Source organism: Zonotrichia albicollis, chromosome 9, assembly GCF_047830755.1.
Source record: "Zonotrichia albicollis isolate bZonAlb1 chromosome 9, bZonAlb1.hap1, whole genome shotgun sequence".
NCBI lineage: Eukaryota > Metazoa > Chordata > Aves > Passeriformes > Passerellidae > Zonotrichia > Zonotrichia albicollis.
Window position 1 is genome coordinate 38,144,782 of NC_133827.1, and position 27,185 is coordinate 38,171,966.

Here is a 27,185-nt window from a genome sequence, read left to right on the forward strand (position 1 = left end):
AATTAAACCACTGCATCTGTGGCAGCCTATGAGCTAAGTGCCGTCACCCTCTGTGTCAGAAATGTGAGAATGCAGGGGAGGAGTTGAAGAAACAAAGAAATAAATCATGCAGAAGTAAGTGCAGCAGAGAGAGCGTTGCTCTGAACTCCAAATCCCAGCTCTGGCAGCTGAGATGACGTTGTACAAGTTCCAGCTGAAAGAGCCCTTGGATGAGCAGGCTGAAGTAGCATTTTGTGTTTTTCTTTAAGATTTCTGTCTCTGTGCAGAGGACTGATGCCTCCCTGCTTTTGTCTCATCACTGGTGTTGGAAGGAAAGACAGAACCTACAAGGATGGCGTTTTTCCAAAGGACAAGATGAGCATGAGGCTGGAGAATGATGCTGGAGCAGAACCTGCATTCTCAGACACGTTTGGTAAATGCAGGGGGAGAAAGGCATTTCTTGGGTTGCTGTGCCTCATCCCAGTGCAATTTTCTACAAGAAATGAAAAGATTAGAACCAGGCTCCCATGGGATATGGATAGTTTAAAAGGGTCAGATGATGATCCCAAGAAAAGACCAGCATTTCACAGTATTTCTCTGAGATTTTTCTCTAATATAAATGTTTTATTTAAAGTAAAAAGTGTGCACAAATAAAGGGAATGATTACATAACAACATTCAAGACCATATTCCACATAAAACAGGAAAATAGTAGTGACAATATTAACTAGCAGAGCACCCATAGGAATCCAACTCGTGTACAAAAAAGAGGTTACTCCACATAAATACATCATGCTTCTGATGCAGACACGTTCTCCAAAAAACAAAACCGACTGCACTGGAATGTTTACACCCAATGTCCCTTCTGAATATTTATGATATTTAGTTGCTGTATGCTTAACAATGAAAAATAGTTAATATCATGGCACTTTGGAGAAAATTAAAGTGTAAAAATGGATTTACTGTAATTTAAGATATTTGTCACTTTGCAACGTTCTTAATGGTTAGATATGTAAATAGAAGAAGGTTTTTTTTCTGTGACATTTTAAAAAAAGTTAACTTTTGCTTTACTCTTCTGTGATGAATGGCAGAAATGTCCTTCCTTACATGAAGCCATTTCCCTTAATACCTTGTAGGAAATTATGCCACTGTAGAGACAAGGCTTTTCTTGTTTGCCTTAAATGATTCCCAGGTTTAATATCAGTTATGTCCTGATGTCTAAACTGATCACATGGGTACAGGAGTCAGAGGCTAAACAATCACCATTTTCAAACTGCATGTAGAGCATTTCCCTTGACCCCATTAGCTGCTCTTTAAATGAAGGTTCACTCTGATATTTTACATTTGAAAAGATGCAACTTGAATTTAAGGAAACCTGATTTTTGCAGCGAGGAGGTTCAATGCTTCCCTGAAACTTAAGTCCCTCAAATAATTTCTCAGTTTTGGAAACTCAGCCCAATACTAAAGAGTTTCCTATTCACATTGCAAAGAAACACATGAACTAAATCTCATACCATGACACCAGTGTGGATTTGTGCAATCTCTCTGCTTGCAGCTGACATGGAAGTGAACAGACATACACCAGAAAACTTGTGCTATGAAATTAGTGTTGCCATACAAGGATTTTCACAGAAAGACACTGGCCAAGCAGAAGTCTACTAAAAGCTTCAGGTAATGTTTGCCAACTTGTGCTTACAGATTCTCAGATCTGCTTTCAGTGATGTTTATCTTCTCTTACAGCTCTTACAGAACACAGATTCCTTCCCTCAGTGTCTCTTAATCCCTTTTCCCCAAAATAATAATAAAAAAAAGTGATGCATTTGGCATTTCTTCAGCCCAACACATTCATAACTATTGCTTTAGCATTAAAAATAAGAATTATCTGTGCTGTATATTACACTGCTTACTAACATGAAATGTAAGAAACACACCTCTTAATCTTAGTTCCACCCATTCTTTCAATTGCTTTCCTTGAGCCTGCCAAACATTTCAGGTTTCATTGTGAGTACAGATCACCATCTCTAAGGGCAGAAGTAAGGGAGTTATTGTGGACAGCACCTATTTTATTCTAGATATGCTTTTTCCACTGGCAAAGTGGAGCTCATTTCAGCAGTGTGGCAGTAAAATAAAAAAGGAACCAATGCCCTTTTCCAGGCTGTACCGTGTGCACTTCTGATGCAGTTAAGACAGCAAGTACAAAAGCAATAAATAGGATGAGGTTCAGTATTAGCTGCCCATTACTGCTGAATTACTCTGTACAGATTTTAACTTCTCAAAGAGTTAACAGAATTCTTTCATTAAACTGACACTTGAAGCCGTGTCCAACCCTTGCTGGAAGGGCCAGGCTAGGAAGGCACTCTCTGTATCAGTGTACAATTCCTAGTGTGAGTGCTGGAGCAAAGTCTACCAATTCTGATATGGAGTTAATAGTCTCCTTCAAGGCAGGATCAATATTCCCCACCAAAGCAGCCAGTCTTGACCTATTCAGTGTAAATATCTGCTCTCCTTGCTGTCATTTCAGTCTGAAGGGCACAAATGAAGCTCTAATTTCTATGTCTAGAACAGGGAAATCAGATATTCAGAGAGAAGAGATTTGGAACTACAGAAGTGATAGCTTCTTACTCATCTTGCTGAAAAATCTGAAATCCTTGAAGGATAATTGATTACATCACCTGATGCAATTTGTTTTCATTAAGCACTGAAAACCTTTCCTTGCTCAGAACACTGTACTGGCAAACTATACAGTCAGACCCTTTGTTCAGTCAGGAGCCCCAGAGACCAACTCCTGTATTACAATTCAAATTTGGCAAAATTGTTAGAAAGTTCTAACATTTTAAATCTGGCAGCTGAAAAGTTCAGCGTAACAACTGTCCTGGACAATAATCAATACAAAAAGAAAATTCACACTAGGTGGTGGCAAGGGCAGGATGTTGAGTTACTCATTTTATGCAAGTGCATCCAAATGGAGAGATGTTTATCCATGCAGAAATAAATGGAGTAACAATTGGCACAGTTCAGAAATGGAGAATTCAGACACATTCCTCAGCTGACATCAAAAGAGGATTTATGTATTCAAAGCCTTCAAATTCAGACTGGTCAATCTTCTTCACAATATCACTATTAGGATTAGAAAACAATCATTAGTTGAGCAAAATATTAAGAGATAACATTAACTGATAGTTTGAATTAAAATTTAAACTGTTCAGTGGACTGCAACTGAGAAAATTTCCCTCTCTACCTTTACAGTCACCACTGGGTTCTTTTAACCCCAATAATGGTACCAAAACACAAAACCCTTCAAAAGCAGTGACTGGGCTTCCCTCACGAACTCACAAAGCAGTCTGCAAGGTTTGCAGTTTCAAAACTTGCCCTAAACAGTCAGTTTTGTAAGGACCTGAAAACATTAGGATGTGACAGATACTGCACCTGCATCAGCAACTTTTCTAAACATAATTTGTACAGTCTGCATTTAGAAGGGGATGAGGAAGGAAGTTGGATTGCATTTAATATACACTGCTTATGTTCATTAACATAAATGTTGGTAACATTTAATTTACACTGTTTATATTTACATACTATGTGAATGTTATCTAAAACCCCATAAAAACTCCTAAAATCTGAACAGGAGCAGCTCAATCAAACTAGAAAGGTCCTTCCCTCCCCATCCCAAATCAGAGCCTCTCAAGAGTAAGGAACCACAAATCCACTACCAAAATCAAGCACATTATCATGCATTTTATAAAGGCTTTTCAGCCAGGATAATCTCACCTGACTACTATCAATATAAAACACCCAAACAGGTTCAAAAAAAAGCTTCTTCACCTCTCTGAACTTCTTAAATTCTACATTACTTACTCATCATCTGGAGTGAGCTGCACAGGTTCGTTGGTGAACTGGGAATCAAAGTTATCCAGACCAAATTCTCCAGATATATTTGGTTTAAATGGAGGCACCACTTGCTTTTGCTCCATCTAAGAATAAATGCACTTAGTCACACTGAGAATGAGTTACAACATATTGAATTATTTTTAAACAAGACTGGAAATTACTATTAAGTTTATTTTTTATACTTTCTACAATCATTCTAATAATCTACTGCATTTACTGCGTGTAAAAGGGAAAAATGATTGTGTATGGTAATTTTGGTACAATATAAATTCAGAGCTTAATGTTTTTGAGCTTAAGGTCCTCTCTTATGCTCAAAACAACTTTGTCACTGTATGCAGAGACCCTCAGGCAAGGCAGGGCATGCACATACCAGATCCCAGTCCACGTTGCGGAAGAAGGGATGGCCCTGGATGTCTGCAAACCCTGTCTGAGGATGGCAGCCCAAGCGTTCCTTTGGATCCTGTGCAAGGAGAAAATAGTTCTACATGAATGCCACAGCCTACACATGAATAAAATGCCAATGTTACAAATCTCATGAGAAATGAAACACCAGAGTTACAAGAAATGCTGAAGAACTAAATTAGCATTATTTATTTTGGAAACTGCTCAAATTTACCCTTTGAAATAGGGAGGAATATATGGAAGCCTTTAACTGAATTTTATATAACTGACTATGCTGATTTTCTTCATTTTAATTCAGACATGTTAAACATTCCACAGGTTTTAGAGCAGGCTTGGTTAGATTACTATTGAATTTCATTCTTTCCCCCCACCTTTCCTTGCTCTTCCCTGAACAGATTATGCCAGGAGATCACACTGGGGCAGTAACTGCAGCTCCTCGTAAATACTGTGGAAAGAAGTTTATTTTAACAAGACAATTCCATTTCCAGGTACAAGCATGCACACACTACCAGGGAACTGTAACAGTGTGCAGTGAATGGTGTGACTTCCTTAGAATAATTTATCCAAAACTGGTTTCTCCTGTATCTCTTTCCTCCCACTCACATAACACTCACTAAAAGCCAGCAAGTGCTTGGACTCATCACCCACTACCACACGTGCACCTTCTGGCTCTCAGAGAGCCCTCAGCAAGCAGTGAGCACATCCTCCCTCTGCATCTCCCTCCAGGAAGTCATCAGAAGCTGTCCAAATGATTTGCTAAGCTGCTTCTCTCAGAACCACACTAAATCTGGTAAATTTGCTCAATTCTCCAGGTTAAAAAAATCACTTGGAGCATTTCTGTGCCTTTCACTTCGGAATTTACTCATAATTCCAGTCTGAGAACCAAGAGCTTCAGATTTTAAGAGAAGTATCTAGAACAGGGCCCCCAACCCCACTGAAATTTTGCTTTAGGCTCTCACCTTTTCTACCCTGTTTCTGTATAAGGCAGATAAAGCACATCAGCTCTTACCTTGTTAAGGAAACTCTTTAGAACACCTGCTGCTTTCACAGAGAGGGATCGCGGAATTCGGATCTGTTTTTCCAAAATTACTGCAAGAAAACAAGATTCCATCAGCCTTTGCATCTTTGAAGTTAGTTTAAAGGCTAAGTAGAAACACAGCACTGAAGTGTAGGAACACTGATGGCAGTTACCTTGGAAGAGATAATCCTCTGTGTTCTGGTCAGGGTTGTCAGAACTCCCGACGATGTCGAACGGCGACCGGCCCGCCATCATCTCAAACATCAGCACACCAAGGGCCCACCAGTCCACGCTGAAACCTGGAATTCAAGAGAGAAAACACCACTGGAGATATTGAACAGCAAAAATACCAACACCTCTGGGGGTAAAAACAGAGAAGAATAAGTTAAAAATGTTAAGTATTGCCAGTCTTTCCAATTAGCTGAATAAAGGAGATAAGGACTACAGCAGGCATTACGTGGATCATCATGTACACAACAGGAGGAGATGCTCTGCAGAGGAAATGCAAAGAGGTTAAAGGTTGCTGTTAAGCCCTTAACCAAGGTTTAGATAATATTTAAGCCTAGTCATTGCTAACCAACAGTGCATTATCCATGGTGAGAGATAAGGCCAAGGAGGAACTGTCATTCAGTCAAAGTCAGTCATTGATGGAGCAAAGCATATCTCCCCTACTATTCACTGCTAAAGAAATCCCAGTAGCCAGGCTGGGGCTGATACAGTCTGGCTGGCATAGAAAGCTTGTGATAAGCAGGAGTATCTGAAGCCAGCATGAAAGAAGTATTTGATTGAAATAAGATGGTAAATTTAAAAAAAATACATAAAGGGACATCTACTATCTAGCCCTTTTTGCAATGAATTTGTATCTAATCTATCATTGCTGCCAAATGTAAAGCTCCAAAACCAAATACAATTCCAGACTGCAAGTGTATCATTAGATCATGATCATTAGATCATGTAGAATCTAAAACAGTTATAAACAATAATAAATTTGGAAGACTCAAGCTATTCTTCAAGACTGTTCAAAAGAATTTAAAATGTGCAATTCAGAGTATCTCATTTGCTTTGTGTGATGTTTTGAAGGCTTTGTTTACTTTTTCAGACAGGATGTGGAAACAAGACTGATCATGTGTCTAATGAAGATTTTTACTTTCTACTGCTTAAACAACTCCAATAAGAAGAGATAAGGTGAAAGTCAGAAAGTAGCAACAAGAATTCCATTTACCGTAATCCTCTCCCCGGAGAATTTCAGGTGCAATATAGTTTGGAGTCCCACAGAACGTGCTGGTTGTGTCACCAGGCCTCAGACCCTCCTTTAGGAAAAAATGGGGAGAAAATACTTTACAATTAACTGAAGATCCAACTTTCCTCTGCTAAGAGCTTCACTTTGAATTAATAAAGTCTTGAATAACCAGCATTATGGCAATTCCATGGCAAAGGCAAAGCTGTGCTCCAGTGACAAAACTTTTCCCAGGGGACATGGGCAGTGCCACAGAATCCAAACAGGAGCAAGTGACTGATAATTTCAACCTCTTTTGAAATCACCTTATCCTGACTGTTTCAGCCAACCCCTCCCAGACGAGTTGATCCAGGAGCTTTATGTAAGTGTAGCCTGTGCTCTCTGGCATTTGCCTTTTCTCCACATGTGGCAGTGAAATGAATATACAGCCTGTGTGCACTGTGCACAAAGAGAGACCTTGACATTTCACTTTTAAAGGCTCCACATCTTTTAATTTATAACAATTCCTTAATTGTTGATTTTTCTGGTTAGCAAGAAACTAGATCTTACCTTGCACATGCCATAATCTGTGAGTTTAATATGCCCTTCAGAATCTAGGAGCACATTATCCAGTTTTAAATCCCTGTAGATTATCCCTCGCTCATGTAAATAGTTCAGTGCTAGACTGATTTCAGCAGAATAAAACCTAGTGTAGAAAGAAATACTGATTAAGTAATCAAAACCCAAAAGCACAATAACAGTCTTGGGAGTATGATATTTTCTATACATAATCTCAATTTTTACACAGAGAAGTGGCAAATTGTTTGTAATCATACAAATGTTTCTATGCACTCCAAAAGTTGTCTTTAGTTAATAGTAATGTCTCCTGCAATCATCCCTTTTATCTCACCATCTGAGATTAAGCATATGCACCAAGAATTCAGCATTTGCCTGGACAGCTGGTAGTGGTTGTTGTACAAGAAACACATTGATATCATTAGATATGAAAAAAAACCCACAAAACTGTTATTCTAGAAAAAAATAGCAGACTGAAGTCATACACAATAATGCCAATGCAAACAGCATCAAATGCTTCCTATTACAGTTCCTTCTTGAAACAAAACCACGGTGCCTTGCAGCAGCAAAAGGAGGATGCAGTTTCACATTTCTTAAATCCTTAACATCTGGAGAGGATTTGCTGGCTCATCCCTTATAATCTCTGCACTGCTGCACTGTGTCAGAAAACCACTGTTTTGATGCAAGAAATCTGGAATGAGACACACCTGGCATGTTCCTCTGGCAGCTTCCTCTGCCTCTGCATATGGAACATCAGATCTCCTCCATTGACATACTCTATAACAAAGAACAACCTGGAACACACAGGATTGTTACCAATGATTGTGTGCAGCTGAAAGAGGTGGGAGATGTTGCAGCTCTGCTACAGAACAATGCCCATTCCACTCCTCCCATCTCTGGCACCACAACTGGTTTTACCATTTTCCCCTCCTTTGAATAAATTCCCAAAGTTTCTCTAGATAATTCCTTCATTGCTAAAGGAATGTAATTCCTCATCCATTACAGGTACTGCTTGTCATTACTACACATGTGATTGACTGTAAGGAGCCACATCAGTTTCTATTACTGTACAGAATAGAAAAATAATAATTTTCATCTCTATTACCTGGTTTTTCTTTTGAAAACTCACATTCCATTTTCTGAGTCTTGCTCACAGATTTGTCTTCAAAGAATCCAGGCAAGTTTCAGACAATTATTCCTTGGTTTTCGTACTTTTGAGTTTCATCTCCTCAAGCCTTTTTTTTCCTTCCATTTTACATTCGCTTCTATCACATATTCTCAATCCCTTTTTCCCAACTAGCTGCATTTCTCTTCCTGCCCAGAACCCTTCCCATCACATCTACCAGTACTTTACATTTTCCCCATCTGAAACCTCAGATGCACGTGGCACTTGGATCACAAAATATTACAAAGATTTACAAAACATTGACTTTCCTACCTAACACTTTATGTTGTAAATTTAGGCCTTTGAGGTGCCTGATAGGATGAAATGTTTTTAATAAGACTATTCTATTATTAATTTATGACCTTTACCTGCTTTCTGTCTGGAAGCAAGAGTGCAGTCCGACCAGAAAGGGATGATTTGAGGCCTGTTCAAAGACGTGTTTCTCTGTCTGAACCCAATCAATATCCTATTTTTTGAAGAAAAGTGACATTCAGAAAAGGATTATTGCACTTCTTAGGTCAAGTATTAATGACAATTAGCACAAAGACATTCAAGGGCTTTGCTGTCCTTGTTTTACTTGCAAGAAATTAAATATTCTACAGTTCTGAAATGTGAAGCAATAGCTGATAACATACTTTTTATTTCCTGGGTGTCCTCTACTCTTAGCCTCACTGTGTAAGCATCTTGGGAGTGAAAACACACTGATCTATAAAAGATAAACTGGTGCAGGGAAATGTAAAGTAGTACCAAAAAATACAGAAGGAATCAATGGTAGACTGAGAAATAAATGCAGAAGCTCTTGGACAGCAAGCCACAGTCATTCCACTGTTTTCAGAGTAGTCTAAAGAAACCCAAGGGAAATCCTCAGCAACAAGAACTTTTTAGCAGTTTAACAGTGCAATTTCTGACATGTTTGCACTAATCACTGTGCAAAAATTGCTAAGATGGGGGTCTGATTTAACAAGCAATTAAACTAACACGGTGAGATTTCTTTGGGACAAAAACCCAGACTTGAACATATGAAAACCAGACTCCATCTGGTGACCTGCCTTGTGACCCTCCTACAGAGCAGTACCAGAAGCCACATGCAGAATTCTCAGTGAGTGCTGCAGCCCAACCTGGCTCCACCTCCTGGGGGACACTGGAGCTGTCTGGAGGAGCTGCCCAGCTGACTGAGAACACCTTGCCCACCTCATCATCGTTGACGAGCTCTTTCTTCACCACCTTCATGGCGTAAATGCGCTCGGTTTTCTTCAGCCGCACCAGCAGCACTTTGGCATAGCTGCCCCTTCCAATGACCCGCAGCAAATCAAAATCCTGCAGGCCCAGACTGGAGGAAGCTTTGCCACTTTCCCTAATGCTCATTGCCTGTGGATAAAGATGCATTGAAATGAGGAAGCAGCCTTGCCAGCGTCAGCAACTGCAAAAGTCAGCATTTCAAACAACATTTCAAAATTAAAATAAACAAGTAATTCAATTAACACTTGTTATCTTAAGACTGTACTGTCCTGGAAAGGAATGTGCTGGGAAACAAAGGAGGCAAAGGAGTCTTGGCAGATAAGAAACAAACCAAAATGGGAGAATTCAGAACACTTTCTCAATCAAAACACATCTCAACTCAACCTTATTTTATTTCAAAATAAAGCAGCATGCAAGCCACACATGCACACATCTCAGGAGCAACCCAAATGTGCCCTCTGTGCTAAATTTCAGTTTGTGGCAAATTAAGCTACTAAAACATTGAAACTGAGACACACAGGCTTTAAGATCTCTGAAGATCCTCACGGGTTCCTTCCAACTTCAGATACTCTGTGATTCTATGAACAGAGCTGGCTTGGATAAGATTTCTTACCTCTTTTTCTTCACCAACATGGTCCAGGCTCTCATGACTCGAGGGATTGTATGGTATCACTGGAGGGGCAAGAAAAATTTATTAGACTGATGCAACACAACAAGATTTTCTTCTTCCTAAAAATTTCCACAGTCAGAGAAGAGTTTAAAAGCTTCCATTAGTGACAGAAACACAGTTTAAATGCTTCACTGCGAGTATTCAAAACGGATGGGTTGGTATTAGGACCATCACTCTGATTGCCACAAGAATAAACATGTTTGGGTTTGAGGTTTTTTGCCTGATCATGGCATTTGAAGTACTCAGCTTACTAAATGTAACTGACAGCACAATTTTTTCTTTGTTTAGTCAAGTTTCTGAAACTGGTAAGATAAGGAAAACTGAAATTATTATATTTCTATCCTCCTTAGCATTAAGAAACAGTCTTATTTTTCTTATTCTATTAAAAAGTAAAGAAGGGTTTTTAAAATAATTTTACTTCTAAGTTTACTTTTCAGCAACTTATAAATTATATAGTAATATAAAGTATAGTAGTATAAAGTATTACTTATAAAGTAATTTCAAGAAAAACATTATTTATCTTACCTGTTTCTACATTATCTGAATGCACTGATGATGGATCCATAGGCATTATTGGCTCCTGCAAACATAAACAGGACTTTTGTAATACACTGTCCAAGTGTCAGACACATTATTTTAGAACCAATAAATGAAATTAATGAGCCCTGAGGAATAAAATCTAGCTACTTTTTAACTTGATTAGTCAACATAGTAACTAAAACATACACAATGAAATAAAAAACTGCATTTTTATTTTCCTTCTTTTCTGGAGGTCATGACATAGAAAAAGTCAAGTCTGCTGCAAGTCATATATGCTGCTCAAGTCCTTCAGCAGCATATATATGAAAGAAGAATGATATCAAAAGAATTCCCGAAATATAGACTTTAAACTGTCTGCTTCATTAAACCAGGAGCAGTAATAACCTCAATTTTTCTTGGGACTTCAGAACTGAAATGATTGAATTTCTTGGGAGAAAAGTCAAAATTTCTGCTCTTCATATTCCTTTGCTGTAAATGGGAAATAATCCAATAATTTATCAGATATTTAGAGAATTTACTCCACCTATCCATTTTGAAGATGCAAAACACTGTGTACATATATACAGGCAATGCAACGTCCCTGTGAAGGATGGGATAAATGTCCCTTATATGTGACAAGGGAAATAATGTCAGATGTGCAGATTAGACTCCTGTCTTGCTAGAAGTTGCAATTTTGCTCGATGAACTCCAAACTTTCTTGCAAAAGCCATGGTAACCATAAAAATTATGTTTCAACTACTGTGATGATTTGCAGGCTGCAGTTTGCAAACCAAGAGTATAAAATGAGGGGAGGGGGTTATTTGTTTGATTGGGTGGTTGCTGCTTTTTTGAGACAATTGAGCAGGTCAGTTTTACTTACTGGCTGTAGTGTGTGTCGGCCACATTCAATGTTGACAAGTTTGTGACACTTCTTGTGCACGAGGAGTTTGCAGTTGATGCACTTGTAGCCCTGGCGCCCCAGGCCCCATATCCGGTCAGTGCAGATGGCACAGTGAGCTCTCTGCAAGCACAAACCAACCAAGCTCAGCACAGAGCAGAACTGAACAATAAAACTGGCCAGCCCCACGTGCATTGCCAAGCTCATCTCCTGTTTTCTCTCTAGTGAGTCCTTACAGAGCAAGGCAGGAGAGCAGAAGCTTCAGCACCTTAAAACAACCGGACAATGCGAATGGGAAGGTCACCACTCGCTGAAGGACATTCACAAAACAACTCCAAAGGTCCATGAAAACACGGTGCCTATGGAGGCAAGAGTGATTTAACTGATTTAACTGTGGTGCCTTGACAGCCTTTAACCCAGATGAGGTAAAAAAACAACAACAAAAAAGCTGAAGTTAGACATGAGGATGCTCAAGATGAAGTTTAGTGGAGACGATCTCAAGCTTTAAGCACACAATACACTAAGCTTAGAGAAGAAGGAAAGATTATTGAAGCTGTCAAGGGACCTGACTTCCTCAAATATTTTGGGTTTGGTTTTTGCTGTTGATGTTTTTAAACACAGCAGGGCCTTCTTGGTCCTCAGCTAATTATATTTGACCCTTGCTTCCTGAAAACATTCTTAATGGTTTGTTATTTTCAGTTGATTACATGGCACCAAAAACAGGCTGCCTGGAGAAACATCTCAGCTTTCTCCTTTAAAAGTCATGAAAGACAAGTCTGTGCATCATAAGCAAGTTCAGACCATTTTACTCCCAGAAGCTGAAAAACTGAATATCTACTTTTAGCCATCTAATACATTCCAGTTTGCCCTCTGGGAAGATTTTAATGGAACACAGGAGCTTTGACATCATGCTTTCAGAGTATATGTAAAATGAATTGCAACAAATTTGTTTCATTTTTTTTATTTCAATCCTGATGATTTAATATTGCTTAAGTTTCCTAAAGATACAGGATTACCAGAAGTGTATAGACAAACAACAAAAATGAGACTAAAACTACCTGATAACTTCTCAAGGCAGTGGCATCACCATTATGAAAATCAGACATCCCTGTACCATGGCTTTAAGTACCCAACAAGAGTCTCACCCTGTTAAATCGTTTGGCTTGGAAAGTGTGACCATTTGCACAATAGAGCTTTCGCCACCGGCGGGCGCCTCGGCGATAAATGGACTCTAAGAGGAAAAACACAGGATTATATCCAGACAAATACAAACACAGAGCTACAGCATCTTCTCCTGGAGGTTTCTTGCACAGGAACTTGTAAAGTTTCACTCCTGCTCCTTACAGAAACAGAGGAATGCTCCAAGTATCTTTTTCCTTTTTTTTTAAAGATTTGGAGAACGCTTGAAGTAAAACATCCTGATCAACTCAAAATTAACTCTGATTTTTCTGAAGTTAAAAGGAACAGTGAGTCAAAAGAAGGTAAATTATCCAACAATACAAGCACTTATGTGCAAAGAATACACATACCTCAGCTCAACTTGGGGAGAAGCTGTGGGGAAGGGAAAGGAGGAAGGGAGGTGAACTGGGAGCATGTCCTGATTTATAAGATTGCTTGACAAATCCTCCAGTGTTTTAAATCCACAGCTGCCACTAATAATTTTTTCTTTTTTTTTAACTATTACTTTATTTTTCATTACTTGAGGCATGTCAGAAACCAAAACTGAAAACTGAAATATGAAAAACTACACTGAGCTGTAAATATCTTTCTGATTTAGTCTGCAACCTCATTTTTCAGACAACCAGCATTACCCATTCTGCTCAAGTTAACTTTTAATCATGCACATGTAGATTGGATTGGTCAGAGATTTGGACACCAAGCTGACAGATGCTTGGGTGCATAACAGATAACAGACACACCCTTTTTTATCAAACTTTAAGACTGGGGGGAAATAAGCTCTTTAATGTCTAGAACAGTTAATTCACTAGAGGTTTTTGGAGAATCCTCCTGATAGCACCCAAACATCAATTTCAAATTAATTAACCACAGAAGTGTAAATAGTGACATGACAAGTCATTATCATTGGTTGCAAGCCTCTGATCACAATTGTCAGCCAGCAATCTGGCAAATCCCCAAAAGACAGGAATAGGATAAAAAACTGTCATGAATGAAGAGGCAGAAGCAAGGAAAGCACAGTGAGATGGATAGTTAACAGAAATGTGAAATGCTTATTAACAATGATTCAGAAGTGAAAAACATTAGGTTTAGCAAGATTTCCTATTCCTTTTAAATATTTAATTTTTACAGATTTGCATTATTAATACTCATAAGTGTGGGATGCCAAACCAAAGAACATCAAAATCTGCTAAGACAGGAAATCTGAACTGATTTTCTGTATTTCTTAGCTGAAATGTCTACTTACTATCTTCTCCTGGACAAGGCATGCCAGGCCTCTCTGGGACACAAGGAAACACTGCAAGAAAGACATCAACTTTTGATTAGCTTTCATTTCAGATAGAAAATAAATATTTGGGTTAAATACAACATTCCTGAAATGCATTCAACCATCTAGAGAATAAAACTGACTGCGCTTCACCAAAACCTTCTTTAAGAACAGATGAGCTGCAAACCACCACAAACCCCTTTTGCTGGGCATAGCAGGGACATACATGAGAAATACACTCAAAAAGCAGAATAAATGAAGCTATTTCTTAATGACAGTAACTAGAAAAAGTAATGATTTTGGTTTTTCATGTGGCCAATCTTCACAGTTAGTCAAGATTTCCAAATACTATCAATGTTTTATATGACAGTGTCCTAACAGTTTCAGAGAATGCTAAATATGTAAGCATTTTTTTTCTCCCACTATTTATTTAGCTTCAGTAACACTACCCATCTTCTATAATTTATTCAGCTTCAGCAGCCATCAGAGAGAAGTATAAATGTGGACAGACAGCCCTGGTGCCAGTTTAATCAGAAGCTTATCAAACACAAAAATTAATGGGGAAAGGGCAGATGAAAATTTTGATCTGCACAGAAGCAGTGAAATCTATCTACAAATTATATTCTTCCCCTTTTTAAAACTCTCTGTGAGAAGTTGGAAAACTGTCTTTTCCTTTCAAATGGGCTGATGATAAACTGGATATTTGGTATCTTTTTAAGAAAAGGAGCCTGTTAAGACACTGTAGTAACACACCAACACTTCATAATGACTTTTCTGCTCTCATTTCTGATAAACCAAGATTGACCTTCTACTGATAAAAAGTTGCAAATAGCTAGAAAAATATTGTGGAGAAGCTGCCAAAAACAGCATCTAACCCTGAACAAAAAAAATTGAGCAACTACACATTAAACAGAGGCATGATATTATTAAGTTTAAAACTGAAGTACTTAATTTTTGAAAAGTCAAACTTTTCATTAATCTGCCATCACAAATTGAGCTCATTAATTTTCTTCCCTAATAGAGATGCTGCTCTAAAGCACTCATTCATAATCAACTTCAGGATAATGTATAACTCTAATAAATAAATAAATTGTACTTTATCACTGCTACCATTTGCTGCCAGTAAGGCTGAATGAATGAAGAAACAGAGGCTGGATTTCATGAATGAACTAACAGCAAAATACTTTTTTCTTCCTTAATTAAAAAAGAAGAGCTAAAAGCACAGTGAAGGGTCATCAGCATCCCTTGCCAGGATGGCCACAGACCTGAGGGGAGAAGGGTGTGAAAGGCAAAGAATGGAAGGTAAGAATTCCACTCATTCACAGGTACAAACATGAGCAGCAGGAAATTTCAGAAAATTTCACCTACCATGGATCAGAAGCTCTGAATCCTTGTTTAGTTCATACAACCTAAAGGCCTCTTCTAACTCCAGCTGGGAGGAAACAGTACATGGATCTCCTGTGGAAAGAAAATAGCACAAAACTCAACCCAGGCAGTTCCATACCATTCAATAGTTCACTCACAGTTGGTTCCAGGATAATCATGGTGGAAAAAATTCAATATTCTCAAATGTGGTAGTATTTATTCCTAACATTGTTCAAAGAGTAGATCTGAAAATAGAGTCATATTGAGTTCTTTCAGGGAAAATAAAAACATGGGATATTCCCAAGAGGCAAGCAGATCATAACAACAAAACATCATTGCTGCAAGCATGGTTACACATTATTTCAGTGCAGGAGGTGCAGGTTGTATTCCAGCACCTAAGATTACCTTTTATTTCATGGATTTTTAATTAAAACTGAGTCAATTCTATTTTCACAGCTGCTTCAGCACTGCCAAGCCTTGCACCAGGAGCTGCAAAAGCAGCTCAAGTCTCTCCTCAAACCTCAATGGAAACTTTTGACAAATAACATGATCTAAGTGCAACACCCTGTTTTTCTGATTTGTAACTACTACTTTCACACTCACACAACTATTTGAAATAAATTTCCTTAAAGAAAGGACTCCAAGGCAAAAGAAAGGTGGGAGTTGGCTGGCTTTGTTTCTTATTTTTTTAATAAAACAACTGCAGTTTTGTTGACCATTTGTGATGGTGCAGACTAAATTAGATACCAAATCCTTGATGATAAGGTTTCTCAAACTTTTCTGTTTTCTTTGGTGCCAGATGCAGATTAGTAACATTATTAAAAAATTAGCCCCCTAAAAGAATAAGCCTTTTTCAAAATAATACTGTAACTGAAACATTTTAAAAACAATGTTGAGTCTCAATCATCACTGCCCCAAAGACAGAAAATACTTCTAGTTTTTAGCTCAACTTTTTCCCCCCCTCTTCATCTATACAAGATGTTCTGTGCAAGAACAAGGGATTTATCTCTGCCTGCTTGTCCTCCAGCATGAGCAGTTCATTTTTAGCCCAAATCCCATACAGCAAGTCTGCCCTTCCATATTCCTAATTTTTAACAGAAATAGCACTTTCCATGTCTTTAAGTGGCAAACTGGCTATGGGTAACCAAAGTGGAGGAAGGCAGAATCATTTCCATCCCAGCTAAACTGGATCCAGCCTGGAAGTTTTACTGCTTTGAGTCCTCAGTCAATACCAGAGTCAGAAAGTTCACAACAACAGACCATTAACTATTCTCTTTGTGTTTTACACTGCAAGGCATCCAAATTAATACAGCCACTGCTACAGCTTTCCAGTGCCACCACACACCCAGCAGCAGGAGGTATTTCCACTCACCCCACAGAAGCTTTTCCAGAGAATTTGTTTTGTTTCTAATGTATCCCAATGCATTTGTTCCAATGTATCTTCCCCAGAACAGGAAGGACACGGACCTGCTGGAGCCAGCCCAGAGGAGGTCACCCAGCTGATTACAGGGATGGAGGACTCAGCTATGAGGAAAGGCTGGGACAGCAGGGACAGCTCAGCCTGGAGCAGCTTTGGGGTGACCTAATTGTGGCCTTCCAGGACCTGAAGGAGCCAGCAAGGAATGTGAAGAGAGAGACTGTCTGCAAGGGATGGACTGACAGGACAGGGGGAATGGCTTCACACCGACAGAGAGTGGGTTTAGATCAGATATTGGGAAAAAATTGTTCCCTGTGAGGGTGGGGAGGCCTCAAATGCCACAGGGTGCCCACCAAGGCTGTGGCTCTCCTATCTCTGAAGTGTCCAAGGCCAGACAGGATGGGGCTCTGGGCAGCCTGGGATTGTGGAAGGGGTCCCTGCTCATGGCAGGGGGTGGAATGAGATGATCTGTAACATCCTTCCAACCCAAACCATTCTGTGGTTCTAGTGCAAAAAATATAAATAAGAAATGTAAATGGTCCATTTTCAGAGTTCTGTCTTTATTGTTTCCTGCACATCCAAATCCTCCAGATGAGTCTTTGAAGCCACCAGTCATTTTCCAGCAAACCACTTCCCCCTAGAGCTGGACACCTGGACACCACAGTGCCCACCCACAGCACAGACTGACACTGTGCAGAGCAGGGTGGGAGGAGAAGGAACAATTGTATTTACTCACACTCACCATGAGAATCAACAAACCAGTTTTTCTTCATTTGTTTCCGACACCTGTGCAAACAATTCTGTTTCCTTTTGGCAGAAGCAAAAGAGGGTCTCGAGAACAAGCAAACCCAGAACAGAAGGTTTACAGACATCTCTCTCAACAGGCTTGAGTAGTACAACTTTTGCAGCTAAAGACAGCTGGGATACATAGGAAAATATTTACTTTTGAGTTATATAGTGAGAAACAGACTGAAGACACACAAGGCCAGTGTCCAACCCACAGGATGTTTCAGAGGGCAGAGTGAAGTTGAACTGACCATATATGGAAAAAATAGAAATTTTCCTAAAATTAAATCAAGTTTACTCTATTTTCCAGTTGTATCTGAAGATTTTGGAAATTACTCCACTCAAATTAAATCTTTGTGTGCCATTGTCTCTATGAAATCAGAGCAGCTACATGTGAAGCCCTCATCTTGCAAAGGCATTTACTTTATGACAAATTAAAACCTCAGTGTCCAGGTAAATCCAGCTTGGTCAGGAAGGAGTGATGGCCCAGACTCCTTATCTTCTCTCAGACTATAAAAACCATGAGTAACAGTGTAACAAGTACCAGCCTACAGCACACATATCCTCATGCTAACAGTGAACCTCAGGTTGGTGGAGAGGATGTGATACAGGCATCTTCCAGTAAAGCAAAACAGGTTTCTAGAAAGAATACCAACTGAAAACACTGCAGAGTGGTGCTGAGAGAAGAGGCAGGGAGTTTGGCAAGAAGCCATGTATTGTCCATGCAGGAATTATTCACAATAAAGACAGGAGGATTTGCTTTAAACACATTCCTCATTGGCAGATTAACTTATTCTCCACTGACATTAAACTTTAAGTCAATGATTAAGCAAACATGGATTGCTTGTGAAAATCAAATCCAACACATGAAAATAGTTCAGGCAAACCACAACCTTCCTTTTTTAAGTAAAGCTATCTCTAATTAAACAGCCGAAATTGAGACAGAACAAACTTTGGCTTCAAGTAAATTATTGAATGAGTACAAAATATTTATTAAAAGTATATATATATTTCCTGCTATGAGTGACACTGCAGATCTTCCTGATGATAAAACAACACAGCCAGTATATTATAAAGTAAATGTTCAACTCCCAGTAGCTCTGCTGCACAGTTCAGTCATAAACACTGTTATTTTACTGTACTGCATCTGCCTGGCATAAATAACTTTGGAATGACGAGGAGAAGTAAAAACCCCACCTGCTCAGACTCCCAAGACCACATAATCTTCAACACACCTGCCTATAGGGCACTTCCAAAAATCAGCTTTGCTCCACGTTCAGCTTTAGGCTGAATTAATTGGCAGCAGCCCAATGGGGAACAGGAGGAAACAGTTCCATAAGCACCATTTATGCTGATGCTGCCTGCAAACACCAAACACAGCCAACAAATCACTGCACACTGCAGCCTTTTATGTACTGCATCAGCTAAAATAACTCCACAGCCATCTCATCATTCACAGGGCTCTTCCTTGTAGCTGTAGCTCAAAACCTATGTGTGGGATGAACTAATTCCACTGAGAAAACAGAACCTACAAATAACCTTCAAAAAAATTACTACTGTACACAGACAGCTCAATGGATGATATCTGTTAACAGGGAGAACAGACTCTGGAATTTTTTCATCCAAGGTAAACTTTAAGATGCATTATGTAAGCACTAAAGATGAGTTCTCAGTCAACTGCACTTTGATGAAAAGCTACCACACATCATTAGTAGTGTGAAGAAGTTTTATTATTAGCTATAAGTTAATAGACTTTAGGTTGCTAAAGTAACAGGTGATAAAAACACTTGAGATATAATGGTTTTGGTTATACATTAAATGATACCAATATTTTAGATTAAAACTGCAATTTGTATAACTTAATGTCTGTTTAACTCTTTCAAAAATATAAGATATAAAGGGAATTTTCATCATTATAAAGGAGTCCTTTCTGCTGCCTTCATAAGAAATCCTAACATTGAATTAACATTTTTGTAGTCACTGAGGTCTTGTTTGGTTTATAAAGACAGAGAGCAAGCTACACACTAAGCAGTGTGAAACAAATACCTCTTCCTTAAGCTCTGCTTAAGAAGGCATTGGATAACTTATTTTTGGAGTCAGATTCTATGTTTTATTAGCTTATCCTATGAAGGCAGAGGGAAAGGAAAAGATGAAAGGGACAGAAAAGCTGGGAAGCTGAGCAATGCACTGATGAGCACTGATTTACCTTCCTCATCAATCCACTTCATGGTGAAAAGCTGCTCGTTGTCAAAGGAGCACATGTCCCGAACTTCACTGCACAGGCCCTCGAAGGAGATGGAAGGCTCAAAATAGGTTATCATGATGTCCCTGGCAAAGAGAAAAATGAACTTCAGAAACTGTTCCACAAAACATAACACTGATCATCATCTCTAACACCTTCCATACACCAGTAATATTAATCTCATCTCTGATGCAGCTCCATCCAAAATGTTAAAGTAAAATAAAGTATCGAAGTTTCCTTCTTATAGCAAAGTCAGGCTCCAAGTGATTTTTATTACTTCCCATTTAATCCTCCAGGTATCTGCTTCAGAAAAGCTCAGATTTCATGCCCACAAGTAACTATGAAGTGAGTTGCAGCAGACATTAACCACACAGAGAAATTAGATCTCTTACACCAGCGGAAACTCAAGAATTAAATACTGCAAAAGTTAGAATAATGTTCAAAATATATTTCTGGTTTTACTTCCTCTTTAACAGTTATTTAGATATTAGTAGCAAAATGTAAAAACACATACATCAACTCCAACTAAATTTTGATTGTGTAGATGTTATGAAAAATTAATGACAAATACTAAACAGATTTCCTAGCAGATTTGGGGGCATGTGCAAATATTCAAAGTGTCTTTAAAAAAAGAGTGGTGCTTCACACAATGAAGGGGAAGGTTGACAGACAGCCATATACTTAGAATTGAAATGTGCTGCTTTACTGCTATGCAGAATGGGTATTTCTGTGATAAATAAAAGTGAGTTAACCTGGTTTTAGTATGTTAGCAAAAAATGCTGGCCCACTGCATTGGCTGGGCCTTAAAGGGGTACAGGTGACAGGGCTCAGACCCTGAACCAAAGGAGTTGGGACACAGTTAGAGGAAGGAGCAAGGCTGTTTACAACACACTCCTCAAACACAGCATAAAAGCTCCACGTTTGAGCTACCAGTTCAATCTTCCCATAAAAACCTCCCCCAACTGGATTTGCTCTGGTGGGTGCCAGTGCCCAGGATTGCTTGGGGGAGCTAAAAAAAATTAATTGAAACAACAGAGTTTTTACCTGGTGAGAAATGCCATCAAGGTTCCTACCAGACTGAAGTGTATGTATGCAGCAAGTTAAATATCTTTAAATCATCGTGTGCATGGGCAGATTGAGATCAAGAAGGTGACTTAACATAAAATGCTGTGGTTATGGAACCAGAACAGTGCTCAGGAGGGGCAGAGAGCACACAACCCCAAACTGCTTGCCTGAGGCTCCTCTGAGAGCAGCAGCAGGAATAAAATCAACTGGCAATTCCTAAGCACTGTGGAAGAACAGAGAGGCAGCTTCTGCATTTCTGAGCATCATCAGTTGGGTTAGGTTTAGTTAGGGGACAGGCTCCAGGAAATACAGCAGATGTGTGCCCAGGATAAACACAACATCTCTTCAATAATCTGAATAAAGCAGTCAAAAAGCTGCTACGTGATTTGGGAGAGGAATCCCTCCTGCTCTTTCCACGTGAGACAAAATGCAAAACAAACAACAACTGGACCCTGGTATTTAGACACAGCACAGTCACTTACAGCAAACGGGGCTTTATTTGAAAGCCCCAGTCACATCCATCCACCCAGCAAACTCTTTTCTCAGACCCAAAGGTCTCCCTTGACATCTTTTACCAAAACACCAGCTGGGAGCCCAGTGCCAAAAGGTGGATCTGACAGGATCTGACAGTGTGGCACTGTCACAGACACAGCAGCCACCACACAGCAAGCCTGGATCAGCAGGCAAAGCCTTAACCTGTATTTCCTGTTTTTCTGGGAAGGAAATCAGGCACTGCTTAGTTAGCAGCTCCACTAAGTTCACCATCCCTTCCTTGATTCATATTTTAGCACAGATGTATTCACTGTGGAATATCTTCTTAAATAAAAAAATTAGTTCTGAAGAGTGCTGAGAAGCCAAAGTATTTATATTTATATTCATATATATTTACATTGCAGGGCTTTCTGGAATTGAACTAGCCAGTAGAGTTTGTTAAATGACTACTACTGCCAGAAAAGCAGAAAGTTACAGACCACACGTTTTGAGAATAATCACTGATGCTTCAGCAAAAACTGAAGATTAAATTATATATATATTAGGAAAATCTGTTCAGCATATTTTCAAATGTGATGATTCAAGCTCACTTAAAATAGACTTGTTTGTACAGCAGCAAAAAGGAAAAATCACAATGTTAAGATTTAATGAACAGCCTTGGAATCTCTTCATATCTCTAAAGTAAAAGCTAGTACCAAATGAAAAAAAAAAACCAAAACAAACTTTTACTCCTTGTTGGTATCTTTAAGTAGCACACCAGTTTTCCTTTAGAAAAAAAGAAGAGTTTAATTATTTCAGAATTTAAGCATGTTCTCCAAATTACTACTCTGATACCTCTAGCAGGATATGCATCAAAGAGTTACCAAATAATTTGGAATATCTCTTCTGCTATAGCACAGTAACCAGCCTTTCAGAGAACTCTAGCCAACAGCAATATTAAAAGAGAAAGATGATGTCAAGTACAAACAAGGTTCCACAAGCAATATGCACATAACACAGGAACTGGAAGGTTACAGGGGTCCCTGCTGCTTTATTTTGCCATTTGAACTCTCCTGGTGGCCCTGACACTCCCACAATGGTTCTGCTCTCACACCTTGGTGCCTTCCTTAGGAAAAAGCTGCATTCACTCAAGTCAAGAAGAAGCTGAACTGTACCGAGAAAAAATTTTGCATTTTAAATTAAAGTTAGTTGGCCAAATGAAGGGACAAAGGAAAGTGAATATGGACTATAGCCTGCTGACCTAAATTCAAGATACAAAATGTTTTCTTGTACTGAGATGTGGGGAAAATGTTCTTGACAATATCTTTCCTTGTGATGAAGATAGGGTTATACACTGTTTGGAATAAGCATGTCTGTCACAAAGCTATCCCAAGGTGAAATAAGTTTTTTTGTTTGTCCCCTCTTGGCACACATAGGAAATCAGAAGAAAGTCCGACTCAAGCACACCTTTTGCACCACCACACCTGGAGGTGCCAATTAACTCTTACTATGGAGGCACCAGACTTTTTACAATTTGTTTTAGCACTACTGTAATTGGTCTTAAACAGGGACCTGTGAGTAGGAAACATGCAAATATACAAGACAGAACTTGTCCTGAATTACTTTCACTGAATATGCTATCACTTCATCTTTCATAAATATTAATAAAGATCATTTATTCATACCACTAGAAGACCTGTCTGAGTCAATATCCTGCAAATATCAGAATCAGTAAAACATAAATCTTAGGAAGACTGAGAAAAGGCAAATGATAAATCTAAACACAGTAAAGAACGTATTTTAAACACATATTGTCCACCTTTCCTGAGATCAAACAGCTTTCCTCACTTGCTTTCACAAATCATCCAAGAGTTGTAATGTCCTTTAACAAAAAAAAAAAAAAAAAAAACCAAAATCAGAACCAACAAAAACCCCAAAACCAGTGGAAACAATTAAACACAATTCAATATCTGCATCTCATTTTTCACTCTGATCTCGAACTCCCCTGAGAGAACAACCCTGTAAGAACAGACACTACTGCTTTAGACTTTTCCACCTGCAGCCTCATAGATCCCATGTTATTTATGTATGGGGAAATGCACAGACACATTACACATGTTACTACATATCCACACATGCATCACACACCTGGGCCAGGCATTATGGCTTTGAAAAGGTTTAATTAGAGCTCCCCACAGGACTCCTGGGGAATTCTGCTGTGTCAGGGTCATTTCTGTAGCGTGAGGTGCAGCCACTGCCATTCACAGCCATTTAAAGTATTGCTTTCCCCTGTACAAGTCTGGTTTTCTGGGAAAAAATATACTGTCACAAAGCTAAATAAATAAATATTGAAACAGCAAGAGGGGAAAATGAATTCACAGGCTTAATTCAAAGTTTTCTTAAAATGAATGCTCTTCTAAAAAGAACTTTATCATCAACAGACAACATAAGATGCTGTACTGAAGAACTGATCAAAAAAGTGCCCAAGAAAAATAAAGAAATTATGCAAGAATTCATGAATCCTTAGGAAATTAATACCCTTGAAATCTTCATGGAGGTACATTTTGATTTTACACATAAAATGTATTTTTTCCTCACACTTTTTCCACTCCTGCAACAAAAGTAATTAAGTAATTAAAATTTAAAAAAGAAGTAGGCTTACCATGTATCATGAGAGAACTGTCAGGTGTGTTCTTCATTTGACCCAAATCAAACTGAAGGCGAACAAAGCATTGGTATCTACCCCTTTTTATTAAAAATTGAACCTACATTACAGCCTACACAGCTAGAACCAGCATAAAATCTGTGTCAGGCACTGAAACAACACATGCTAGCAGATCTAATCGTGACAGAAAAATGGTTATTACAGCTGTTTGATTTTAAATCAGCATGAATTCTACAAGATTCCTTGAGCACGAGCAGTGAATTATTCCGACCTGTTCCCTACTCCTACAAATACGTATGAATGATGTAACAACTTCTTGTACCGACCTGACAAAAAGCATCTCCAGCAAACGAGGTAAGACAAAAGGCAAACTTTGAATATCATCAGAGTGCTGAAATTGTTGTAATTACAGATGCTGATTAGTGCCATGCACTCGGAGCTGCTATATTTTGGTACTGTATCAACAAAAATCCGCCTCTGGAGTAACAAAGTGAATTCATAAAACCCCCCTCAGGAATCTCTGTTACACACACTGCACAGATCACTAACTCTCTAAAATATGTAACACTATTTTAAGAATTTTAACCAAGCCTATGTGGAAGATAAGCACAGTTGAACTGAGAGAAGGAAATACCTGGAAAAACTCAGCTTAATGCCCTAATTCTCAAGTCTCTGGGAATTCCCCATTCCCTTATTCTCATGATCTGTGTTCTTTTTTAGGAAAATTTCCCGTCCTATTTTAACATATTTCATGAATTTAAGACAAATAATTAGCACTGCAAGGTTCAATGAAACAAAGACTCTTCAAAGGGTCCTGTGTGAAGTCTTTGTCTTGGCTGAGCAAAGCAATTGGGCTCCCGGCCAGACCCAGCCGGGTTTTGGGGATTCAGGCTCGGCTCTTTGCCCCAGGCAAGTATCCCGACTATCAGATTCCCAAACGCTTCAAGAACAAATCTGCGCTTCTAAGTGGCTGGGTTGGGTAGGCTTGGTGGTTTTTTGTTTCTTTTTCTTTTTAACCAGAAACTCTTTTTGGAAGATGAAAAGACCTTCACAGCCAGACTTTCCCAATAACTTCTACAACCCGCTTAAATGCTTCCATTAAAAAGAAATTAGGAGAGATTAACGCTTCCTGATTAACACTGTTTCCCATTAATTCCTCGATCCAGCTCTGAGACAGTTTATTTGAAGAACAGGGGAAAAGCTGCCTTTGGTATGAGCATTCAGTTCTCAGTCTCAGAGTCATTTCAGGGTAAATGCAGGTAGAATGTTTGGCTTTGATATCAACTAGATAGTGCAAGTCTGAGAAGGGGCTTGAGACTTTCTGTTTTAAGAAAGTGGAGAGAATAATTTGCCTGCATCTCAAAATAAATCATGACTAAGGCATTCAGCTTGTTAGTTTGTTGGTATTCACAATGGTTAACCAACACCCTCTATGACTCAATGCCATTATTAAACTGATAACTGCATTAACAGATAGAAAGTCAATGGACAGACTCAAAGGAAACATTCCAGTGCCTGTGAAATTATTACCAGTGTCATGAGCCAGCATTCCTGCCCAATGCAGCAGATTCTTTTCCTCACTCCCACAACCCTGGGCTGCTTCCTCCCTGTGCTAAAGCAAGAATCCATGTGATTGCATGTGGAAATGATCAAGATTAAAACTGACCCAGCAGAAGAAAAATAAATGGTTTCCACCCAGAGGAGTTCCCGTTTTAGTTCACTGTCTGACCAAATGAACACCTCTACCAGCTGATAGCCAGGGGCATCTTTGCTTCCTTAAGAAAAAGTGGATGAAAGGGACTGTGAAACAAAGAGCTCCGAATTTCACATACTTTGACAGTGTCTCACAGGTCCTTTAAAGCCACAGACTGGGCCGGTCTCTACAGACTTCTGTCAAGAAAGGCCCCAAAGCAGACACAAGCCAGAAACCAAACACAGCAGCAAATACCAAATGCTCAGCATAGTTTCTATACCTCTCCTTAAAGTTACACAGCTAGAGATAGCAGAGAGTAAATAGTGAAAATTATTACACCTCTTCTTGTGCTTAACACATATAACTGGAAGGAAGCTATCAAGAGCGTCCTGTTCACACTTAATCCAAAAATGCAACCTACATTGTTTTCTGCTTAGATCACCTCCCCTCAAACTTAATGGCCCAATGAACTACGGGCAACTCTTGCACTGAAACTTATTAAGTCCTGTAACTGTTACTATTTAATAGCTGGCTATGAATCCAAGCCAGAACGTTTCTTTAGCTCTGTGTGTTATTGCAGGAGAACCACTGAACTAGGCACAAAAATTTCAGATTTCCATTTCTGCAGACAACGAGTATTTTGGGGGGTTTTAACAGCAGAAGCATAATTGACAGTAGATGCATCTGAGTTACCATTCACAGACTCCCCTGGAAATCGCTGGGTCCCTGGCAAACAGCCTAAGAACCCATGAAACAAGTTTTCATACAAACATCCTCTTCCTTTAGTCCTGAACATCACTTAACATAAAAAGACCAGGATGAAAGCAGGATCCCAAACATCCTGGCGTGTGCTATGAAGGGATATGTACTTATTACTGGCAGCCAAGAGCTGGGGGCGAAGGGAAGCAGGGTGAGCAGGACAGAGGCTGCTCCAGCAGCACATCCTCGCTCACCGGACGGCCACCCCAGGAGAAGGGAGAACACGACTTTCCCCCGCACCCTGACACCAGTCCCGCGCTTGACACCCATTTCAGCACGGCCGCTTGGTCGTGGAGTGTTTTTCCTCCGCTCTTTCCCTCCTCCCCTACAAGTCAGGGCATAGCCAGGGCTTGAGCCAGGAGCACTCCCGGGTGCCCCGAACACCGCGGCGCCGCTTCGGACGCCGCTCTCCGCCCGGCCGTCCCCGGGGCTCGGCGCCCGCACTCACCCCTTGTAGTAGGCTTTCACCCGGACCTGGTGGGCGCTGTCCCCGCCGAGGCTGCCCCCGAGGCCGCCCGGAGCCGACATGGTGCTCCCGGCGCCGCCGTCCCGCTGTGTCGGCATCGCCGCCCAGGCGGGCCGGGGCAGCCGCAGGCTCGGAGCGGGGGAGCCGCAGGCTCGGAGCGGGCGGGGGCGGCGGCTGCGCGACCCCCGCGCCTCCAGCGCGCCCCGCCCGCGCCGGGCGGCACCACGCGCGGGGGCGGGAGGGG

At 39.8% G+C, this 27,185-nt stretch overlaps 1 protein-coding gene across 2 annotated transcripts; it reads right to left on the bottom strand.

Moving 5' to 3' along the window:
- Window positions 1-571: 571 nt before the first annotated feature.
- Window positions 572-27,176, bottom strand: PRKCI (protein kinase C iota). 2 transcript variants are annotated; one of them, XM_074547454.1, is made up of 18 exons: window positions 26,924-27,176; window positions 19,787-19,908; window positions 15,381-15,470; window positions 13,992-14,042; window positions 12,715-12,800; window positions 11,552-11,692; window positions 10,678-10,732; window positions 10,096-10,154; window positions 9,435-9,611; window positions 8,612-8,709; window positions 7,786-7,872; window positions 7,073-7,208; window positions 6,509-6,596; window positions 5,460-5,585; window positions 5,278-5,357; window positions 4,237-4,326; window positions 3,834-3,949; window positions 572-3,095 (listed from the first exon to the last, which is right to left on the bottom strand). In XM_074547454.1, the coding sequence occupies exons 1-18, from the start codon at window positions 27,037-27,039 to the stop codon at window positions 3,008-3,010; spliced, it is 1,806 nt and encodes a 601-aa protein (XP_074403555.1). In that variant the 5' UTR covers window positions 27,040-27,176; the 3' UTR covers window positions 572-3,007. The 2 variants fall into 2 exon arrangements, with proteins under 2 accessions (XP_074403555.1, XP_074403556.1); XM_074547455.1 differs by lacking the exons at window positions 12,715-12,800; window positions 26,924-27,176 and having other exon boundaries at window positions 19,787-19,836.
- Between the last annotated feature and the right edge of the window lie 9 nt (window positions 27,177-27,185).